The sequence below is a fragment of the Rattus rattus genome, chromosome 3, assembly GCF_011064425.1.
Source record: "Rattus rattus isolate New Zealand chromosome 3, Rrattus_CSIRO_v1, whole genome shotgun sequence".
NCBI classification, from domain to species: domain Eukaryota; kingdom Metazoa; phylum Chordata; class Mammalia; order Rodentia; family Muridae; genus Rattus; species Rattus rattus.
Genome location: NC_046156.1, coordinates 202,476,407 through 202,494,669, shown reverse-complemented (window position 1 = coordinate 202,494,669; position 18,263 = coordinate 202,476,407). Strand labels below are relative to the sequence as shown.

Genomic DNA, 18,263 nt, shown 5'->3' with positions numbered 1-18,263 from the left:
CCTGAAAATAGTAAGTGGAAAAATTACAAAAGAAATGGCTTCCACGTTTTAAACTGCACTTTCTTCCGCATGTTGACTTCTAGTGCAATGTAGACTTCTGTCCTACCGGTGGGTGGAATGTTCCTTCATGCAAGTGCACCAGAGAAACTACAGCCACAGTGCTTTTGATTTTGAGGTTGGGTCTTTCTGTATCCTCTAGGCAGGTCTCAAATGCCTAGGCTGAGAAATATCTTCCTTCCTCTGCTGGGACAACAGCCTGTGCCATTGAACACTTTTATAATAACTTTTGTAACAGTATATTATAATTGTTCTATTTCGTTGTTATTGTTGTTGACAGCTACTGTGCCTAACTTAGAAACTGAACTTTATGGGGCAGGAAAGATGGCTCAGCTGTTAAGAACACCGGCTGCTCTTCCAGAGAAACTGGGTTCAGTTCCCAATACTCCCTTGGTAGCTCATTGGCATGTAAATGTTGCACAGACATACCTGCAGACAAAACACCATGTATATAAAAAATAAGAAAGTAAAAATGAAAGGGAAATAAATTGAACTTTACTATAGGTGTATGTATAGGAAAAAAAACAGAGTGTGGTTACCAAGGTTTAAGGTATCCATGAGATGTCTTATGCTACCTCTCCTGCCCAGGACAAGAGAGTTCTATGTGGAATGTTCTATGGATCAAATAGTTATTGGATGCCTTAGGCCACCCACCCCCAAGGACCAGAGAGTTCTGTGTGGAACGTTCTTTGGAGTAATCAGTCCTACCACCCTCATGTGATTCACTTGAACAATAGTGGTTTTAAAAAGTAATGTGTAAGTATAATATGCATGCACATAAAAGTTTTGCATATATCTGCATATTTAAGTATTTGTATAAAGTTACCTTAGCAGCTGGGTACTTTGGAAAGAAATATGACTCTACAAATGTATTATACAAGAAATATCACTGCTTCTTTTCTGTAGTTCAAACTCAACGCTTAACTCTGAGTCCTCACCGGGCTCATAAAATACTGAAGGTCCTTCTGAGGCCTCACTGGGTTCATATGAGGAGCAAAAGCCTTCACTTCCTGGTATGATGTGAATGAAGGGAGAGATTGGCACCACTTTTCCCTCCCGACTGCACTGTTTGTAGGACTCTGAAGAAACCATTGCTTTTCCCAATTAAGAAAGGGCTCAGGTCACCAGAGAGTGGACTGGTAATTCAGATACTAGTTTCAGTGCTGTAAGTTTTCTTCCAGGATGACTTCCCTCTTCCCCTGGCTCTGTGTGTGTGTGTGTGTGTGTGTGTGTGTGTGTGTGTGTGTGTGTGTGTGTGTGTGTGTGTGTGTGTGTGTGTTTGAGCTCTGGCTATCCTGGAACTCACTGTGTAGACTAGGCTGACCTAGAAACCAAAGATTCACCTGCGTCTGTCTCCAGAGTGCTGGGATGAAAGGCACGTGTCACCATGCCCAGTGCTCCAAGACAAATCTGAAAAGGTCTGCTGTCTTCTGAAGGAGCGTTGAGTCACCAAGTGAAGCTCCCCTGAGTTTTCTTTATATGAACTGTGAACCCCAGCTCTCATCTCCTTCCATGTACATTGTTGTCCAGTTCACATACAATTCATCCATGGCTTTGCCTAGTCCTATCCACACTGGAACTCAGAGGATTAAGGGTCTTTTATCAGTTAAGTGTCATGTTGGAGCCTGGCTATTTCTGGTACTGGAGCACAGTGTCCAGTGGGAGAGGAGTAGAGAGTAGGGGACAGGGAAGAGTTTTCCCCACTGTTCTTCCAGAACCATTTAACAAGAGTTATGTGAAGCCCTTCTATCCTTGAATGTATTCTAAGAGATAACAGCTGGAAATGTACCAGGCCTCACTTTTTAGTGTCTGGCCACTCTTAGGCAAAAATCCTTGAAACCCTTACTACCATTTGGAAAGATGCGGAGGCAAGACAGGGTCAGGAGTAATAAAGGAGTTAACATCCAGAAAGATACTTAAGAATGTGTGCTGCTGTGGGAGGAGCATGCTGGAGGGATGGCTCAGAGGTTGAGAGCCTTGAATGCTCTTCCTGGGGACCCAGGTTCAATTCCAGCACCCACATGGCAGTTGGCAACTGTCTGGGACTCCGGTTCTAGGTAACCTAACATCCTTTCGCAGACATACAGGCAAGACACCAATGCACATAAAATAAAAATAAATAAATAATCTTTTTTTAAGATTTATTTATTATATATAAGTACATCGTCACTGTCTTCAGACACACCAGAAGAGGGCATCAGATCCCATTACAGATGGTTGTAAGCCACCATGTGGTTGCTGGGATTTGAACTCAGGACCTGTGGAAGAGCAGTCAGTGCTCTTAAACACTGAGCCATCTCTCCAGCCCATAAATTATCTTTTTTAAAAAAAGAATTTGCACTGCTCTTGCAAAAGACCTAGTTCCCTTTACACATAGGATGGCTCACCCACCTGTGTGAGCGTCTAACCTCCACTGGTACCTACAGTCCCACACATGCAGACACACACTCACATATAATTTTAAAATGTTTTTATAAAAGTGCAATAAAGTTGTCATCCCTCCCCCAGCCCCCAATTAACAGAGAGAGCCTCAAAGATCATGAGTTTCCATGAAAGCAGAGAGCACTGCAACGGGAACATGTTCTCTTGGTAACCATGGGCACTTTTGAAGAGGTTGGCACATGGGATATTTTTAGATGAAAACTGGGGAAGATCGCTTAAGTTATCTTGAAGCAATCATCCTTGGCCTCAGAGATGAGCAGCAGGAGCAGCACTAGGCTAAGACGGACAGTTATTGGGTGGATGTCCTTGCTGGATTATTCTTGTATAAGGTACCATGACCTCTCCCACCACTGCCCCCTGAGCTTGATCTTGTTGTGTGGTATATGTGCACGAGATCCCCCTCTTTCATAACCTTAGCTTCCCCCATTATATTCTCATCTGTTATGGTGTGACGCAAGTGACTCCATTTTGATAGCTTTCATCCACCCATGCCAAGGCTTATCTGTGTTTCAGACAACGGCGGGCAGACTAGGTCTGGAGGCAACAACTGGCCACTTCGAGGAAGGAAAGGGACCCTGTGGGAAGGCGGCATCCGAGGAGCAGGCTTCGTGGCAAGCCCCTTGCTGAAACAGAAAGGCGTGAAGAACCGGGAGCTCATGCACATCACCGATTGGCTTCCGACGCTGGTGAATCTGGCTGGGGGAAGCACCCATGGAACCAAACCTCTGGATGGCTTCGACGTGTGGGAAACAATCAGGTATCTGCACATCTTGCCCCATTCGTTGTCAGGACAGAAACTCCAGCATCTTAGCATGACGGACGGAGAATGGCCGCTTCCCTTTGTAAGATGACAGGCCAGCCAAGCGGCTCCTAAAAAGAAGTGAAGTGTCCTCCAAATACTGCCATTACCGTTTTGAGTTTTACACTTGGGATTTGGGTTCTGTGTTCCGTGAAGGCTGAGATGTCCCTGTAGGTCTGTAAAGCTGAGGGTTTTTCTTGGTGTAGGATAGGGTATGGCTGGTTTTCTGCAGGAGGCGGGGGCATCTGCCCCCATGAGTGCTAGGAACGTGGAGGACACCGTACAGGAGCAGGGCCTGCTCTCAGCTGTAGGGATGGCCCTACTCATGGTCCACTCCCACAGCGTGGAAATGCGACCTGCGAGGAAGGAGGTGCGTGCCCTTGAGGCTGGAAGATGCTTCATTGGAGCATGGGAAGGAAACTTGAATCTAGCATCTGTGTCATAGTATGTTTTATAGCATACATGTTAGTATAACATACATGTTAACGTAACATATATGTCGTGTATGTCTGTGGTCTGGTACCCAGATCCAGTTTATACATAAGATCACATACACTGGAGGCACTGCTTTTACTAAAACAACAAATGCTGTTGTTGTGCCTTTCAAGCTCTTTCGTGTGCTGAGCTCTGTTTGGGACTGGCAGGTTGACGGTCCTCCTTGTGGTCTTCTTTGTGTATCTTCCATATTTTCCTTTCTCCACAGCACTGTTTTTCCCAGTTCAAAATGGTAGAGTTTCATGTTTCTATGTATAGGAAATCCGCAGTAGAGGACTTGTAAAGAGTGGTGATATACATGGCTCATAAAATAGTTGTGTGTATGTGTACTTTGTGTTTGGGGTGGATTCAAACCTCCAATATTAGCAATCTGAGAAGATGGGTAAGGAGCATAGATGTTCTTGTACTATGATTTTTTATAACTTTTTATAGATTTGAAATTATTTTCAGATAAAGTGTTTTTTAAAATAGAAAAGTCTGGCAATATTTGGCCTGTATTTCCGCAAGACTAACCAGCGAATGGAATCAGATAGTGGCAATCTTCTTTAGACGAAATGTTGACCCTTTTAAGTCATCTTTCTCCAGTGCTCCTAGCTGCCCTCTGGCTGGCTGTGGTCGCTGGTGACACCTACCAAGTTCCTAGCCAGTAACCCATGTTCACAGAGTTATGGTACCAATACTGCACGTGCTCAAATGAGCCAGTCCCCAGCTTCTAGGCATGTTGCTTCTCTTAATATTCCTATTTTTTTCTGTAATTGTTTTAATGTTTAAAAGATGCTTGCAAGCCTGACAACCTGAGTTTGATCCCCAAGACCCATGTGGAATAGGAGAAAAGCAACTCCTATAAGCTGTCCTCAGACCTACACACACACACACACACTCATACATATACACATACACACACATACACACACACATACACATACATATACACATACACACACATATACATACACACACACACACACACCTACATTCTCACATACATGTGCACACATATACTGTGGCATACACACTCTCCCAACCCACTCCACACTAAGTAGATACATAGATAAATATAATTCTTTTTTTTATTATTAAATGTATATTTTAATAAAGCCAAGTTATTTTACTTATAGGAGCTTTAAAAGTAAGATACAAAATGTAGAGTTCCAGTTCGGAAGGTCACAACTAGTCACATGATGTCCTGCTGATGCCGAGCAAGGCAGCCATGCTTGGCCGTGCTAAGGACACTCACACATACATGCGCTTTGGAGAGATGCCTCTGCCAAGCGCAGCACCTGGAATTACCAGTGTTTAGAGCAGGTGGTGTGCAGAGATAAATATAATTCTTTTGTAAAATCAGAATTTAGATTATTTCATGAAGAGAACGTTTGACTGCCCTTAATGTGTGAACCATGAAGTTTAAAGTTTAAAGTTTTGGAAAGATGGAAATTTGCTCATCTCAGCCCTCCCACTTCCCAAACAGTATCTCATCTCAGAGGGACGACTAGGGGCGATCTCTGCTTTCCAAACCCAAGGAAGAGCTCTTTCTATCAATTTTATGACTTGGTTTAAGCGGTTCTGCTTCGCCGAGTTCCAGGTTTTCCCTGGGGAATGTATAAAAATGTAAGAATCACTATTCAAACAACAACACACAAGGACTGGCCCACTTTTCAACTTTTTCAACTAGAGATAACCCTTGAACAGCACTGGGTCTCAGGCCACCCCTGCACAGGCAGAAATTCATGTTTAATTTTAAAACTTCTTGTAGCGGCCTGTGTTCTCATGCTAATTAAGTTACTCAGAAACCTGTGTGCAGTGTCTTGCACGTAGGACTAAAGGAAGCCTGCCCCCAGTTGTTTTTTTTTTGTTTGTTTGTTTGTTTTTTCCTTTTCTTTTTTTCGGAGCTGGGACCGAACCCAGGGCCTTGCGCTTGCTAGGCAAGCGCTCTACCACTGAGCTAAATCCCCAACCCCCCAGTTGGTTTTTGACTGGTCAATAAAGTTACCTACAGCCAAAGGCTGGGCAGGGAGACAGAAGCGGGACTGTTAGGATTCCAGGGAAGGGACAGAGGGGAAGAGGGGATTCAGCCATGATGAGGGCTTAGGAGACAGACCCCACTGGAAAGGTGCAGGAAGAATGTGGCCCCAGGAGGGCTTCACAGCAGGGTCCAGGGCAGCAAAGATGAAATACAGACTTAGTAAGTATTAACTCAGGAATATTGGAGGGAAGTGTGTGTTAGCCACATGGAGTTAGGGGGTGGCCCAGTCATTGAGCTGCTTAGGGCATATTAAAAACAAGGCTCTCTCTGTCTCTCTCTCTCTCTCTCTCTCTCTCTCTCTGTCTCTCTCTCTCTCTCTCTCTCTCTCTCTCTCTCTCTCTCTCTCTCTGTCTCTCTCTCTCTCTGTGTCTGTCTGTGTGTGTATGTGTATATGTGTGTATGTGTATGTATATGTATGTGTGTGTATATGTGTGTATGTATGAGTATGTGTATGTATGAGTGTATATGTGTGTATGTGTCTGTGTGTGTGTCTGTGTGTGTATATGTGCATGTGTGTGTATATGTATGTGTGTGTATGAGTGTGTGTATATGTATGTGTGTGTATGTGTGTGTGTATATGTATGTGTGTGTATGTGTGTGTGTATGTGTATATGTATGTGTGTGTATGAGTGTGTGTGTGTGTGTGTGTGTGTGTGTGTGTGTGTGTGTGTTTCATTCGGTAATCCAGAATATCTGGTGGGTGCTGAGAAGCATGTGCACCCTCCCACACACACACCTGGGCGTGTAGAGAAGATTAATAATCACCACTTGAACTTCTTATTTAACATCTTTTTTAACAGGTGTTTTAACTAGGCCCTAAAAAAGTTCTAAACTTTCATTATAGATTAAAAATGAATTTCGGTTTTTTTAAAAACTCAATTTGGTCATTTCTAAAACAATATACATTGAGAAAAGCAAGGCCTTGTTGTATTATGTCCAAAAAGAAACATCTTTAAGTAAAAACAACAATAATGAAAACGCCCCCTGGGGCACACACAGAACAGGCGACCCTGGTTTCTGCCAACAGGCCAAAAGCAGGCCTGCCACTGCAGCCTGCTCATTCCTCATTGCAGGGTCACCGCTCTCTGCTGGGTAGCTGGTGGGAGAGATGCTACACTGCTCTCTTCTCTTCTGGCTCTGTTTATCCTTGGGAGCAGACAAGCTCGCAGCTGGTGGGGCAGCTGTCTGTCACATTTGCACCAGGGACTGAAGCCACAGGGAGCTGTGTTCCTGACCTCAGGGTTCATCACCCTGGTTTTGCTTGATCTCTCTAGGCTGCCTGGAGAGGGAAAGGGCTGCAGTATTGTGGTCTGTAATCCCCAGCCTCTGCGGTATTATGGTCTGTAATCCCCAGCCATCACAGCATATCCTGTGGCACTGGCTTACCTGGCTGTAATCTCCTACACTACAGCCTGCACAGGGAGGTTGACACATGAGTTCTCTGTATGTAGGGGTCCTTCACCTGAGTTAGGGCCGGCATTGCTAGTCTTAGAGTTAGAGGGTACTCTATAAGAGCCACCCCATTCCTTTTGTTTCCTTTGCTCACTCGTGGTAACGCCAGTGGTCTGAAGGACCATGGATGTGGATAACATGGAACAGCTGTTACCTTACATAGAAACTCTACCCCTGCCTTTCTCTGCCGCCTCCACTCCCTTCTCACCCTCTACTCACCCTACACACCCCTCCATCTCCTGCTGTGCACTATTTCCTCATGTAAGGGTCCATGGTTAGCCAAAAAAAACAAAAAAACAAAAACAAAACAAAACAAAAAAACCCGACACCCATACTCACTGTTTTTCTGTGTATAAACACAGAGTGTTTTATTCTGCAGAAGTCCAACATGCTGGGGTCTCCCCATTACCAGAATACAGAGATCATCAAATGGGCTTCCAGGCCTGATTTAAAGCACATTAGGGAATTCCAGGGTAGGTGACTTCTATGTTAGTCTGTTGGGTCCATTTCTATGGTCATTCCATTACTAGGATGTGGGGGCCGGAAACTTGCTGAGGAGTTCTGGAAACTGTTGCTGCGGAGGTCTGGAAACTGTTGCTGGGGAAGTCTGGAAACTGCTGCTGACCTGTCGTCCTTGCCTCACACCAGGTGTCGGGACAGCTTCCAAGGCCTGGACTTGCCTGGAATTGCCCAGTTATTGGAAACCGAGATTTAGGCCTAGTCTCCTTGCCTGGCAACTTGAAGTCTGTCATGGAATCAGCCTGGCCTTCTCACTTGGTTGGTTTTTGTTGGGCTGAAGAATAATCCATCTTTCTCAGTACCTCTCCTGTTGCTGAAAACAGTCATTTCTCATACTGAAGCATCTTACTGCTCCCCAAACCTTTGTCCCAGCATCAAGTACACCCACAAGAGGCTCCTGCACCTGTCTGGTGCACAGCTCAGTGACTACTGTGCTGAAGGTGGGGGTGACAGACAAGCCTGTCTGTGTCATGTGATGAGGTGACTACCGCTCACCTCTCCTAGTCATTGCCATGGTGGTACTGCACTACTCAGGCTCTCTGGGGTCTCTTCTCCACAGCCTTACAAATAGTTTGCTGCCAACCAGAAGTCTTACCAATGACTTAGCAATCACATAACACATTTTGTGCTTTATGTATTAAATGCCATAAAGATATACCAAAGAACCACAAGAGAACACGTTTTACTGCCATTGCCGATTTGTGACAATTTGAAAACAAAACAAAACAAAAAAACTTGCAAGTGAACTGTAGATCCTAGAAATATTGAAACTTCTTTTTAAAACCCAAACATTTGCCTTTTAAAAGGTTCGTTGTAGGGGTAGTGATTATTTAGTATGTGTAGGCCCCAAGTCCGATCGTTGGTGGCGTGTGCACACCCACGAATGTATTTTTTCACTGTTTTTCTGCACCCTTTTTCTCATTTAACAGATACGAAGTCAATTATGCTAAAGAAAAAAATAATCATTTTTATAGTCAATCGCTACATATAAAGCCAGCTCTTTCTTATGTCATCCTGCTAATTCTAGCAAATACTATTGTGCTATATTAACCATTGCCTGAACTTTGAAAATAGATTTATCATTTATTTTCATTTCATGTGTATATATGTATATAAATACCACATGTGCAGTATCCATGGAGACCAGAAGAGGGCATCAGATCCCCTGAAACTAGAGTTACAATTGTGAGGCACCAGGCCAGTGCTGAGAATCAAACCCAGGTACTCTGCAAAAACAGAGAGTGCTCTTAACCACTGAGCTACTTTTCCAGTCCTAGCCTCCTGATGTTTTAATCAATAACACTGAAATGAACTAAGCCTGCAAAAAAATCTTTGCCTACATTTAGCATATTAATGTATGTATATATGTATGTATATATACATATACATAATCATACATTTATATATATTTATATATAAAATTTAAGTAAGTGTGCTAAAGAAAAATGGCCACTTATAGACATGGTTTTTATATATGGAAATATATATAACCATATTGTTCTCTAGGTGGGCTATAACACTTTTATTCCTTCATGATTAGAAATGTTCATTTTCAACACAGCCTTTCTTATATGGTCTTTGAAAAAAATCTTAAACGTTTTTCCATTTGTATTTTCCTTTTGAAAGTATATACTTTTACTTATCTAAAAAAGCCATTTCTAAAAAATATTTATGTTTATGGGTTTTGCCCACATGAATGTGTATGCACATGCCTGCTTCACATGGAGGGTAGAAGAGGGCGTCAGATCCCCTGAAACTGGAGTCTGGTTGTGAGCCACCTTCTGGGTGCTGAGACCTGAACCCAGGTCCTCTGCAAGAACTCCAAGTGTTCTTACCTCCTGAGCTGCCACCTCACAATGCAGGAATTACATGGAAGAAAATCAAACCACAACACTCAGAAGAAAATCTCGCTTCCTGAACAAACAAACAAACAAAAAAAAAAAAAAAAAAAAGGAGAAGCTGATCTCACTGAGAGACATAGCATGTAAGAATGTCCAAATAAATTATCCTATGCTAGTGCATATAGGAAAATATAAAACAGTTCTGGACAAGCCTATGTCTCCCTTGCTTGTCTAGTGCAAAAACAAAACATTTCACAATGAAAAGGAAATAAACATCTAAGCACAGGGCTGGAGAGATGGCTCAGTGGTTAAGAGCACTGACTGCTCTTCCAGAGGTCCTAAGTTCAATTCCCAGCAACCACACCATGTGGCTCAGAACCATCTGTAATGGGATCCGATGCCCTCTTCTGGTGTGTCTGAAGACAGATAGCTACAGTGTATTCATACACATAAAATAGATAAATAAATCTTCAAAAAAGTAATATCTGAGCACACAGTGCTGAACTAATGTCTATCAGCCACTTTAAATGTGACAGTCACTGAAGGCTGACAAAGAAGGAAGAAAAGCTGGGTGCAGAATACATGGGATCCCGAGGTAGCTAGATGGCAAATTTCAGGCTAGCCTGGGCTACAGAGTAAGTCTCAAAAAAAAGTTAGATGATTCAGTGGGCAGAATGCTTGCAGCACAAACATGAACTGAGTTCAGACCCTCATGGGCATGTGCCAGGGTACACAGTGGTCTGCTTATAACCCTAGCACATGGGAGCTGGTGACACAGGGCATCTCTGGAACAAACTGAATCAGCTGGCCAAGGGTTCAGTGAGAGACCCTGATTCACTGTCTAAGCTGGTATGGTAGTCTGAATATGCTTGACCCAGAAAATGGCACTATAAGGAGGTATGGCCTTGTTGGAGGAAGTGTGTCACTGTGGGGGTGAACTTTGAGAGAGCCTCCTCCTAGCTTCCTGAGGATGCTGGTCCTCTGTTTGCCTTCGGAAGAAGATGTAGAACTCTCAGCTCCTCCTGCACCATGCCTCCCTGGATGCTGTTATGTTCCTTGATGATAATGGACCGAACCTCTGACCTGTGAGCGAGCCCCAATTAAATGTTGTCCTTGGCCCATGGTATCTCTTCCCACCATCCAGGGGATGTTAGCTTTGGCTTTCACACACATGGGCAATGTATGCATTCACACACATTTAAATATGCACATACACACACACTCATGCACTCCACACACGAATACAAAATCAGAACAAGGCAAATGTGCTTGGTTCTGATGTGGTCACACTGTGGTGTGCTAGGAGCTCAGTCGGTTTTTATTTTTGTTTTGTTTCATATCAGAAATGTACACTTGTTCTGTGGTATGTTTTGATCATTCTGAAAAAAAAATTCCCTTGTTCCTGAACCGTGGACTATTATTTTTGGCACTGTCCAGATCTGTATCACTAGATTTCAGGTTGTAAACTCACATTTCACTAAGATGATCTCAATCGGGAGTGACCTTTAGAGTCTGGCTTCTATCTGCGGAGAAATCGGCACGGTATGTGGTCACCATTTAATTCGAAGTTGCTGTCCTCCTTTAGCTCTAGAGTGTTCTCTTGGTGATAAACTCCTTAGGGAACCAAAGCTCTGGGTCCTTCAGGACTGTTTCCAAAAACATAGGCCCAAGTACGGCATATCATAAGTGGGCCTCCTTTTCTGTTGTTGTTTTTAAGTCCGATTTGTGCCTATGGTTTAATCTGTAGACACATTTCCAGGCTCGTTCTGAAAATCCAGCAAATTCCTATCCCTTAAGTGAAGGATGACTTTCAACTTTATCATTCCAGAAAAAAAAAAAAAAAACAACCCCCCCCCTGCTTCTGCCCCTGGCTCCATGCAGGTTTTTCCACATCAGTGGCAGGGCATCTTGTACCCGGCAGCAGGTACCGAGAAAGCAGCCAGTCACCTTCCCAACCAGCAAAAAAACAAGCGGCCAGCCAAGTGTCAGAGTCACTTGATCTATGCCCAGAGGATGGGAGATTTTTTTTTCCCCAGAAATGGAAAAACCATTTTTTAAGACGATGTCGGTTTTTTCAGCGTTCAGCAGAGGCGCCTGAGATGGGCATGGCAGTAATGGACGGAGGCCAGCGATGGCCAGTGCTGCAGAGGTCTCCGTCAGTGTGCAGACATCAATTCTTCTTAATCTTGCTTCAAACTGTTAAACTGCTATGAGAAATATCAGAGTTCCAGGGCTGTCCTAGATTGTTTTCTATTGCTGGGATATACCACTGTGACCTAAAGAACCTCGGGGAGGACAGGATTTATTTGGTTTATACGCCCAGATCACAATCCATCACTGAGGGAATTCAGGGCAGGAATGTGGAGCTAAAGCCATGCTTGTTGCTTACTAGGTGCTCTCTGGATGATACTTCGCAAGCTTTCCTATACAGCCCAGCACCATCTTCCTAAGGATGGTGCTGCCCACAATGGGCCTGGCCCTTCTGCATCAATTATCAATCGAGACAATACCCCAGATATGCCAGGAGGCCAGTTCTGTAGTGGAAGCTTTCCTCTCGGATGACTCTAGGTATCAGGTTCACAGTTAAAACTAAGTGGAACAGGATGTTGTTTTTTTTTTTTTTTTTTTTTTTTTTTGGTTCTTTTTTTTTTCGAGCTGGGGACCGAACCCAGGGCCTTTGCGCTTCCTAGGCAAGCGCCTACCACTGAGCTAAATCCCCAACCCCGGGGATGTTGTTTTCAAAAGCAGTAGTTTCTCTTCCTTCCAAGAACACTCATCACTTGGACCCGCCGTGTTCAGCAGAGGAGACTGGATACCATGTTGGCAAGGATGTGTGAAAGAGGCAGCCGTTCGTTTCGTAGCAGCCAGTAGCAAGAAGAGGGCAAGACCAAGACATAGTCTCGAATGCACTTACTCAGAGATGCTCGTCTGCAGCTGAGGCCCTACCCTCCAGGCGAGCCTCAGTCCCCAGTAGTCTCATCAGACTTTGGATGGTCAGTAGATTAAACCATTTGCTTAGGTCAGAAGCCTCATGATTTAATCTTCCCCGAAAATACTGAGAAGTGTGTGTGTGTTCCTAATCTTCTAGATATTTTTTATAAACCCAATCACGTTTACAACTAAGGCTAATTATTACGACCTTCAAGTGTGTCATCTTCTCTCAATATCCAATCACCAGTTAAGTACAGCTGGACTGTTTTCCATCTCATGCTTTGGCGCTTTTACTTCTAAGAGTTAAACGCTGGTCTTTTAACTTTAACTCCTTGAACACCTACGGTGTCATCGCTGCAGTGCAGCAACTGTGAATTAGCAAACAATTAGCAGCATTCGTGTCTCCTCTGGGTGGTTGTGACTAGTTGGTCAGCCTCTTTGCGGGTCCTCTTCGCATGCTGGTTGATCTTTGATTCAGTGTCAAGCATCACAGATTTACCTTGGTGGCTGCCAGCCTTTCTGTGTTCTTCTGAATCTCGCTTTGGTCAAAGACTCTGTCATCAGTACATTTATTTGAGTGATGTGTTTTTGGAAAATACATTTTAAAGTTTACTCTTTTGAGAATTTCATACATGTACACAATGTATTTTGATCGTATCTACCCCTCAGTCCCCCAGACTTCTAAATCCTTACCAGCACATCCTATCCTCTCAATACTTCATGGCCTTCCTCCTTTTATATAATCCACTGAGTATGTTGTTTTGTCTATATGCTCAGGGGTGTAGGGCCGTCCATTGGAGCATGGTCAGCCTACCAGGGGCTGATGCGACTGACTCTTCCCCCTCCAGCACTCATCAGTTGCCAAAAGCTCCCCAGATAGAGATGGGTTCTTGTGGGTCCCTCCCTGACCCATGCTGGAATTTCGACTGGCTTGATTTTTGTCCATGTCTTAGGCAGGTAGCCACACCTGCCATGAATTCATAAAAGCAAAACTAGTTATGCCCAGAAAACACTGTTATGGCAAGTTATGTCTCAGGCCTTCCCAACCCCTTTTCTTCCAGTCTTTCTGCCCTCTCTTCTGTAACGTTCCCTGAGCCTTGACGGGAAGGGTGAAATATAGACATTTGAGATAAGCCTGTTGCGTGATTCTTGCATGAACGTTGTGGAGGTAACTGACTGCCTTCTGACTGGGTTTCAGGCCTAGTCCACAGGACAGAACTTATACCCAGTACTGTAAGCATGGCCAAGAACCCATGGCTGACAAGATCATAAGGAAGATATAAGCGAGAATCTCCTACTCTCGTTTTCCACATGGTCACAGAATCAAATTGCCTTCTGAGTAACTTGTGATGGCTTGCATATGTTTGACCCAGGGAGTGGCACTATTAAGAGGTGTGGCCTTGTTGGAGTAGGTGTGTCACTGTGGGCGTGGGCTTAAAAACCCTCATCCTAGCTGCCTGGAAGTCGGTATTCTGTTTGCCTTCAGATGAAGATGTAGAACTCTCAGCTCCCCCTGCACCATGCCTGCCTGGATTCTGCCATGCTCCAGCCTTGATGATACTGGACTGAACCTCTGAACCTGTGAGCCAGCCCCAGTTAAATGTTGTCTTTATAAGACTCGCCTTGGTCACGGTGTCTGTTCACAGCAGTAAAACCCTAAGACGGCACTCATCTTCATATCCACGGATTGGTGCAGCTCTCAGCCCCATCAGAGAAGCTGTTTTTTCCAGTGATTGCCAGCTAATGCTAAGTAATGCTTTTGTGACTTACGTGGGTCTGAGACAGCACTCATACTAGGGCAGGTTATACCCTAGCACTCAGTCAAAGCCTTCTGTGCCCATTGCTGGATGAGTTATGAGCACTTCCAGCCTGGGACACCACGAGGTTCTCACCTGGTGAGCATGCTGATCAGGGTCCCCTTCGACCTCTCAGATGGGTTTCTCCCTGGCGGTGAGTAGTGGATAGCAATACTCTGAGGGATCCTCTGCATAGCTCCCAGATTCTACTTGTACAGCTTTCTCTTCTCTGGAGCTCTCTTCCTTGGACTCTGGGTTTTCAGCTCTGTGTCTTTAACTCGGGGAGTCTCCCAGACCCCCCTCAGCTGTCTTTCTCCCACTAGCACTGAGGAGCTCCCTCAGGCCAGGCAGTTGCACGGCTCAGCTTTACCCACCCATCGGGCAGCATTGCCCTCGACTGCTGTCCAGCGTCTTGCTTTGTACGTTCCATCTGGCTTTCGTTCGTTCATTTTCGAATTGTTAGGAATCACGGTAAATAAGTCCCACTCTCCCGTTTCTCTGTCTTAGCTAAGAACAGAAACAACCGATAAGAAATCGATCGTGCCTTTGATTTCCTTGTGTCCACTTTATCTTCCATCTTCCTGAGTTCTAGCTTCTCCCTCCCGCAGTCAGAGGAGCTGCTTTCGGTGTCTCAGTCCTTTGAATTCAAGGACCACGTCCTGGGGGAAGGTGGTGTGTTCTGTAGCGACTAACGATAGTACTCGTTTTGTTTATCGTCAAATCCGATCATGTTTTACTCTAGTGGGTAAGGTTTATCTACATGTATGTTACAACACTTGAATCCTTAGCTTTGTCGTTGTGCCCAAAGTTCTACTTTTACCTCGTATCTGTTAGCCATGTCAACATTTAGAACAATTTGTATTTTCTTCGGTTGCTCGCCAATATCCTTATATTGTTTGGTAATAGCCCTCTTATCCATCCACTACAACTGTCTCTTCGTTGGAAGAATTTTCCTTGGATAAATTTCTCAGGATTCTTTAGATTCTTATATGCCTATCAGAAAAACATTTTCCATAACCTTAATAATTAAAATATCTCAAATGATTAAAAAAAAAAAGACACCTTTTGTCTCGTACTGTCTTTCCTCGGATTTTAAAACCGTTATCTGCATCTTTGTCTGCTTCATATTTAATTTCCTTGGCAAGCGACAGGTCCTTTCATTTGGAGGCCCAGGGGATTGTTGTTGTCACCGTTGTGACAAAGACTGGCCATTTATGTCTCAGGGTGACCCATTCTGGGTCAGATACAAAGTAGGTTCCTTCAACTATACCTCCAGACCTTTGGTTCACGATATTTACAGTCGGGCTTAACCCTGTCTTCCACGTTTCATTTTCTTCTTCACAAGCCTCCGCTGTAGGTATTTGGATCTACCCGCAGTTTTCTCTGAGCTTTTTAAAAATTACCTTCTCTTTTCAGTTCTCTTTGCTCTCTGCCTTTTAGTTATATGTCATGGCCCTAGTTTCTGAGAGGTTTTTTTTTTTTTTTTTTTTTTGCTTCTGCTGCTGTTTCTCTCCTCCCCTTTCACCCCTTTCCTTTTTGAAAAAAGTTACAAATACTTTTTTAAAGATTTATTTATTTATTTCATGTATGTGAGTACACTGTAGCTGTTCAGACACAACCAGAAGAGGGCATCTGATCCCATTACAGATGGTTGTGAGCCACTATGTGGCTGCTGGGAATTGAAGTCAGGACCTCTGGAAGAGCAGCCAGTGCTCTTAAGCGCTGAGCCATCTCTCCAGCCCCTTCTCTTTTCTTTAGATAGTGCATACGCTGTGGTCCTGCCAGCCTGGGACCTACTGTGTAGTTGATGCTGGGCTCAAACAGGCTGCAGTCCTGATGCTTCAGCACTGGGTTACAGGAATAGGCCACCATGCTGGGCTTACTTGTTTATTCCATTTTCTTCCCTTAGGTCAGTACCTAAGGTCAGTACCTGGGGATTTAGAATTTCCAATGCCTGGTGGTTTTGGGCTTAATTCTGCTCAGAAGGTTGGGAAGCGATACTACAGCTTTTATATATTGACAGGTACTGTGTTGATTATATTTGCATAATGCCAAAATATCGTGTGACGGTTTTGCTGGGCTTGTGACTTTCTCTCCATAGTGGGAAAATAGTTTTCATTTGCCAAACGGTTTGAATTCTCCTTTGCTGAGTCTTTTTAAATTTCCCTAGAAACTCGGGATTCGTGGCAGATTATTTTTGTTTTCCAAATTAATTTCTTTAAATCAAGGACCCAGCAATACCAGCTTGTTAGTCAGTGTAAACGTTCCACACAGGGTTTTCTCAAGAAAGCTGAAAGCACCTGATTCTCTTGCCAAGTCATCAGATTCAATAATGTACAGGCTTAAATCTGCATTTTTAAAAATTGCCATTACACTACTGCATAATTTATCAAATTGTAAAAACAATTCTGCCTGACTTAAGGGAATTTAATATTTAGGACATCAGCTGAAAGACTTAGGTACTTGGTTATATTTTTAATTAATTACTTCAACAAGTAGCCCGTGTATAAATATTAACAAAGCAGAAACTATTCTTGAAAAATGGAAAATTAAAAAATTAAATGCTACAGCTAAAAGCACTGCACTGCTATTATATAACCCTGTAAAACTCCATGGTAAGAACATCTAACCCCACTCTTAAAAAAAGTAAACAAAAAGAAAGAAAAGAAAAGAAAAAGAAAATCCATGCAAAGTCCAGTGGAAAAGATAAAGAAAGCAGCTGGAATGAAGTGGAAACTTCTCTCGGTGAAACATTACGTAGAAATAAGTCAGTCAATTACCTCTGCTTTCCCTAGATGTATCATCGTCGGATCCCGCTAGTTTAATAACTGAGTTGTTAATTTACCGTCGAAGCCATTTCTTTTTTTTTTTTTCTTTTTTTTTTTTTTTTTGGTTCTTTTTTTCAGAGATGGGGATCGAACCCAGGGCCTTGCGCTTCCTAGGCAAGCGCTCTACCACTGAGCTAAATCCCCAACCCCCGTCGAAGCCATTTCAAATGGGAAATGGCTCCGTTACTGCACCGGATTGCTACAAGCTCATAAAAAGCTGCTTGAAGCTTAAGTTAAATGTTGTCCAAATTTCAATAATTTCTGGAAAGTGAGCATTACCCTGGTAAAGTAAGTTTTCTCTTTTTTTTTTTCATAATGCTAAGGCAAGAGGGCTTGAAGTATCAAAGAGTCCACAGAAAATGGATGCCCCAGTAATATCTTTTTTAAAACATAAACATTGTATAATATATATTATATACATAAAAAGCTAGTGTAAATGCTTCCATGGTGTGGGGACAGATTTGAAAGATGCCTCCTTTCAGCTGTTAACCATCTTCCCGTTTGCAATAGGTTTAAAAAAGTTGGTTTTATTTTCAGACATAACGTGGGTTTTCAGAATGACGTTGCCAACACTGACTGATGTGGTGATGGGGAGGCAGCTTACACTGCTGATAGGCACAGGGCGTGGCTGGCTGAAGCAAGATGTTACCGGCAGAACTGGTTTATGCTCCTCCAGAATACAATGGTCTTCACCTTAACTCTGTCTCTTCTGCTTTACGGGGTCCTTCGGTTGCTGCTGGACTGGATGACCGTTTTCCACTGCTGTTCCTTTCAGCAACTGATCATTCTGAGAACGGACACTGAGCTGTTTGTCCGGAATGTCCTCAGTTTCTTCACTTCAGCCATCAGGTTCATCGGTATCAGGGCCGAAAGCTCTAACTCAGTATCTCTTTCAGGCTTAGCATCCACAGTGTCTTCTGCGCAATCATCCTCTCCAGGTCTCAGCTCCGTTTCCCTGCTTAAAGTAAGGTGGCAGCCCTCATCCAGGGAATCCCACTTTTGTAGCACGGCCAGAGCGTTAACTTCCCTCTGAAGAAGTAATGAGTCACTCTAGACTGCTGAAGCTCGATGCTCTGCTAC

The 18,263-nt window shown here is 43.7% G+C and overlaps 1 protein-coding gene across 2 annotated transcripts in view; it reads left to right on the top strand.

The window, feature by feature from the left end:
• Arsb (arylsulfatase B) overlaps positions 1 to 18,263 on the top strand; it is a 174,775-nt gene that overhangs the window by 72,558 nt on the left and 83,954 nt on the right. For both annotated transcript variants that reach the window (XM_032899022.1, XM_032899021.1), the window contains exon 5: positions 3,013 to 3,256. In XM_032899022.1, coding sequence (XP_032754913.1) covers positions 3,013 to 3,256 — 244 coding nt within the window. The remainder of the gene's footprint in view (positions 1 to 3,012; positions 3,257 to 18,263) is intronic.